General features: G+C 59.8%; 2 protein-coding genes across 2 annotated transcripts; both read right to left on the reverse strand.

Annotated features, from left to right (window-relative positions):
• Window positions 1–860: 860 nt before the first annotated feature.
• On the reverse strand, window positions 861–1,241 carry DQ04_15221000 (hypothetical protein; the record flags this gene model as incomplete). The annotated part of the gene is made up of 1 exon (XM_009317279.1): window positions 861–1,241. The coding sequence occupies one exon, from the start codon at window positions 1,239–1,241 to the stop codon at window positions 861–863; it is 381 nt and encodes a 126-aa protein (XP_009315554.1).
• A 518-nt stretch (window positions 1,242–1,759) lies between these two features.
• DQ04_15221010 (hypothetical protein) lies at window positions 1,760–2,620 on the reverse strand (the record flags this gene model as incomplete). The annotated part of the gene is made up of 1 exon (XM_009317280.1): window positions 1,760–2,620. One exon carries the CDS (start codon window positions 2,618–2,620, stop codon window positions 1,760–1,762), a length of 861 nt encoding a protein of 286 aa, XP_009315555.1.
• Window positions 2,621–2,957: the final 337 nt, after the last annotated feature.

The following is a 2,957-nucleotide window of genomic DNA, read 5'->3' on the forward strand; positions in this document are numbered from 1 at the left end:
TTTTTTTGTTTTTATTGCTGCGGGGGGGAGGTGACGGAGGGACGACGCGCGTGGTCACCTATATAATCTAACAGCCCCATCCCCACCAGTCACGACCACGCCGGGCGAGAGGGGCGGTGGGGCAGGCGCGCGGGAGGCCCAAGACGTGGAAGCAAAGAGGCGGGATGGGAGGATCGGTCCGAGAGAACAACCGGACAAGAAAAAACAACAATAACAACCGAGCGAAGCAAAAGAGAGATGAGAAATAAAAAACAAAAACAAAAGACGGAGCCCGCGAGCGGAGCAAAAGCAGCGGGGGAAGAAAAGCAACAACAACAACAAAAAGCAGAATAAAAATGAGGGAACAGATTACACACACTAATGAGCGTCGGCAACTCCTCTTCCCCCACTCCAAACCCACTCACACCCTCGCAAGCTCTCCCCCCTCCTCCTGGGGCGGTAGTGGTGGGGCAAACGTGCCGGAGCGCAACAGGGATGACAGCCTCTCGCAAACAACAACACCCCCTCTTCCACATGTCGCATGAGTTGTCTCCGAATCTTCTTTTATTTCCGTATTATCTTGGTTACAAATATTAAAACGGCTGATGTTTAATATTCTTTTTCTTCCTTTACTTTCTTACAATACAGAGCAAGCGTAAACCAAGGAAAAAAAAAATAACAAGAACGGAAAGAGGGGCGCTCTTGCTGTCGCCGGTGACCCTGCCCCCTTTTTTTTCTCTCTTGTGGTCGATGTTGTTCTCTATTATTTCCTTTTTTTTTCTTGCGTTTCGTCGGACGGACGTGGCGCGACCACCGTAGTTTTCTTCGTCTTCTTCTTCTTCCGCCCCCCGTCCCCCTCTCTCCCTTTCTCCCTTTTTCTTTCAGTTTCCTTTGTTTCCTTCCGACTTCCTGCTGCGCCAGGTAGGTCTGCTTGACTCACACATAAGGCAGCAGTAAGTATGGCTCGCGCACGCGCCATTGAGACGCGGCTGGAGAAGCTGCTCCCGTCCATCGAGGAGTACTTCACCAGCGGCTTCCTCACGCGTGAGGAGACCCAGGAGGTGGCGCGGCAGCGGACGCACTGGGAGTACCGACTGGTTGCAAAGCCACTGCTTCTTCTGGACGTGCAGAATGCCGTGGGGTACGAGTTGGGGCTGGAGAAGCGGCTCCAAGAGTACTGCAAGTCGACGAACGTAGTGCTGAAACATCGATGGGCCGTGCTGGAACGCATCGAGACCATCTACCGCATCGGCATTAAACATTTAAAAGAACCAGAGGAGTTCGAGCTCCTGCAAGGCGAATTCGTTCAGTTCTTGAAGGACCACAATCGTCATTCGAGTCTCTCCGCGTTTTACGGCGAGCTGATGGTGCGCTTCCCTACTCGCAGCGCGCTGTGGGTGGAGGCGGCGCTCTACGAAGGCGTCGAGATGGGCAACACGGACAATGGCCGGGCGATTATACAGCAGGCCATCCTTACCGCCGGCGCCCAGCCAGAGGTGTGGAATGCGGCATTCCTCTTGGAGCTGTACTTCGCCGACCGTCTGCTGAGTAAGTTGGTGGAGGAGCAGTTGAACAGCGCTCCGAAGCAGAAGCAGAAGCAGGAGCAGGGAAGGGGCTCTCAACACGATGTGGCCGAGGCACTGCGGGGCGAGAATGCCGCTCTGGCTAATGTGGTGCTTGAGCTGGCTCTGGTCAGGGCCGTTGTGGAGGAGGCCCTGGAGAGTCCCGCCTGTGGCTCAAAATTGGTGCAGCAGCTGCTGGAGAGTGCTATGCGCTTCCGCTACGCAAAACCTGTCGTGGAGATGCTGATGGCCACCGCCGCATCGAAGATGATGTCCGCGTTGGGTGCCAGCGAGGGCGCGAGCACGCCGGCGTCGCGCAACTGGAACGCTGACGGTGCGTCCCACTTCCTGCGAGACTTCTTGACGATCGAAGTGCTCATGGCAGACCGCGGCGTGACTGTGGACCCCGCATCGTTTCTCCGTGCTGCTGGGCGGCTGCGCGCGGCGACCGCGGACGAGCGCAAGACGGCACGCGTAAAGGCGTTTGCGGCAGCGCTGACGCTCGCACAGGCTGACGAGGCGTCGTGCCCCGTTGTGCGTTCGCTGCGGGTGACGGCAGTCGAGGTGGTGGAGTCACTGCTGGAGGACTTGCAGCAGCAGTCAGCCACCGCAGCGGGCGGCATCTCCGCTGTGTGCCGCCTCCTCCTCACCGAACCACGCGTCGCCGTCGCAGAGGCGGTGCAGTGCTTGTGTGAGGCGTCTGACGCGTCGCTGGTGCGGCAGTTGACGCAGGCACCAGTGGAGCAGGTGCAGGAGGCGCTGGCGGCCGCCTGCCGAGTCCCTGTGCGCGCGGCGAAGAAGTCCAGACATGAACCGAGCGACGGTATTGCGTGGCGGCTGTGGCGCCACTTGCTGCCTGCAGACCGCAGGGCGGTGGAGGTGGCCGCGCCGTGTGGTGTTGTTAACACCGTCGATGCGAGCGATGTTGAGAGGCTGCTGCTTGCCCAACGCGACGCGAAGGACGGGGACGTGGTGGAGGGCGCCGTGGTGCGGTTCCTGCAGGAGTTTCGCCTCCTTCGTGACGGCGAGGGCTTGGAAGGCCTCCGGCGGCTGCGGTTCGACAAGGCCACGACACACATCACCCTCTGGAAGGTCTTCCAGCTGCTGGAGGAACGGTGCGAGCCGAAGACGACACCTCCGCGCGCACCATCGCCAAGAAACAGCAGCGCCAGCGCGAGCAGCAGCAGCAGCAGCAGCAGCGACAGCGATGATGATGATGAAGAAGCGAATGTGACGAAGCGTGGTGATATGAGCGACACAAGTTACGCGGCGGCCGGTCTGAGGTTCCTCGCGAGCGTGCCGTACGGCTCGCTGGACCGCGCGGCGGAGGTGGAGCGCCTCGAGGGCTGCTGGGGCCTTCTCACTGCACGCGTGTGGACGCTGACGTCGCTGCGGGGCCCGACCCGCGCCGACTTT

The sequence above is a fragment of the Trypanosoma grayi genome (assembly GCF_000691245.1).
Source record: "Trypanosoma grayi strain ANR4 Tgr_1522_V1, whole genome shotgun sequence".
Taxonomy (NCBI): domain Eukaryota; phylum Euglenozoa; class Kinetoplastea; order Trypanosomatida; family Trypanosomatidae; genus Trypanosoma; species Trypanosoma grayi.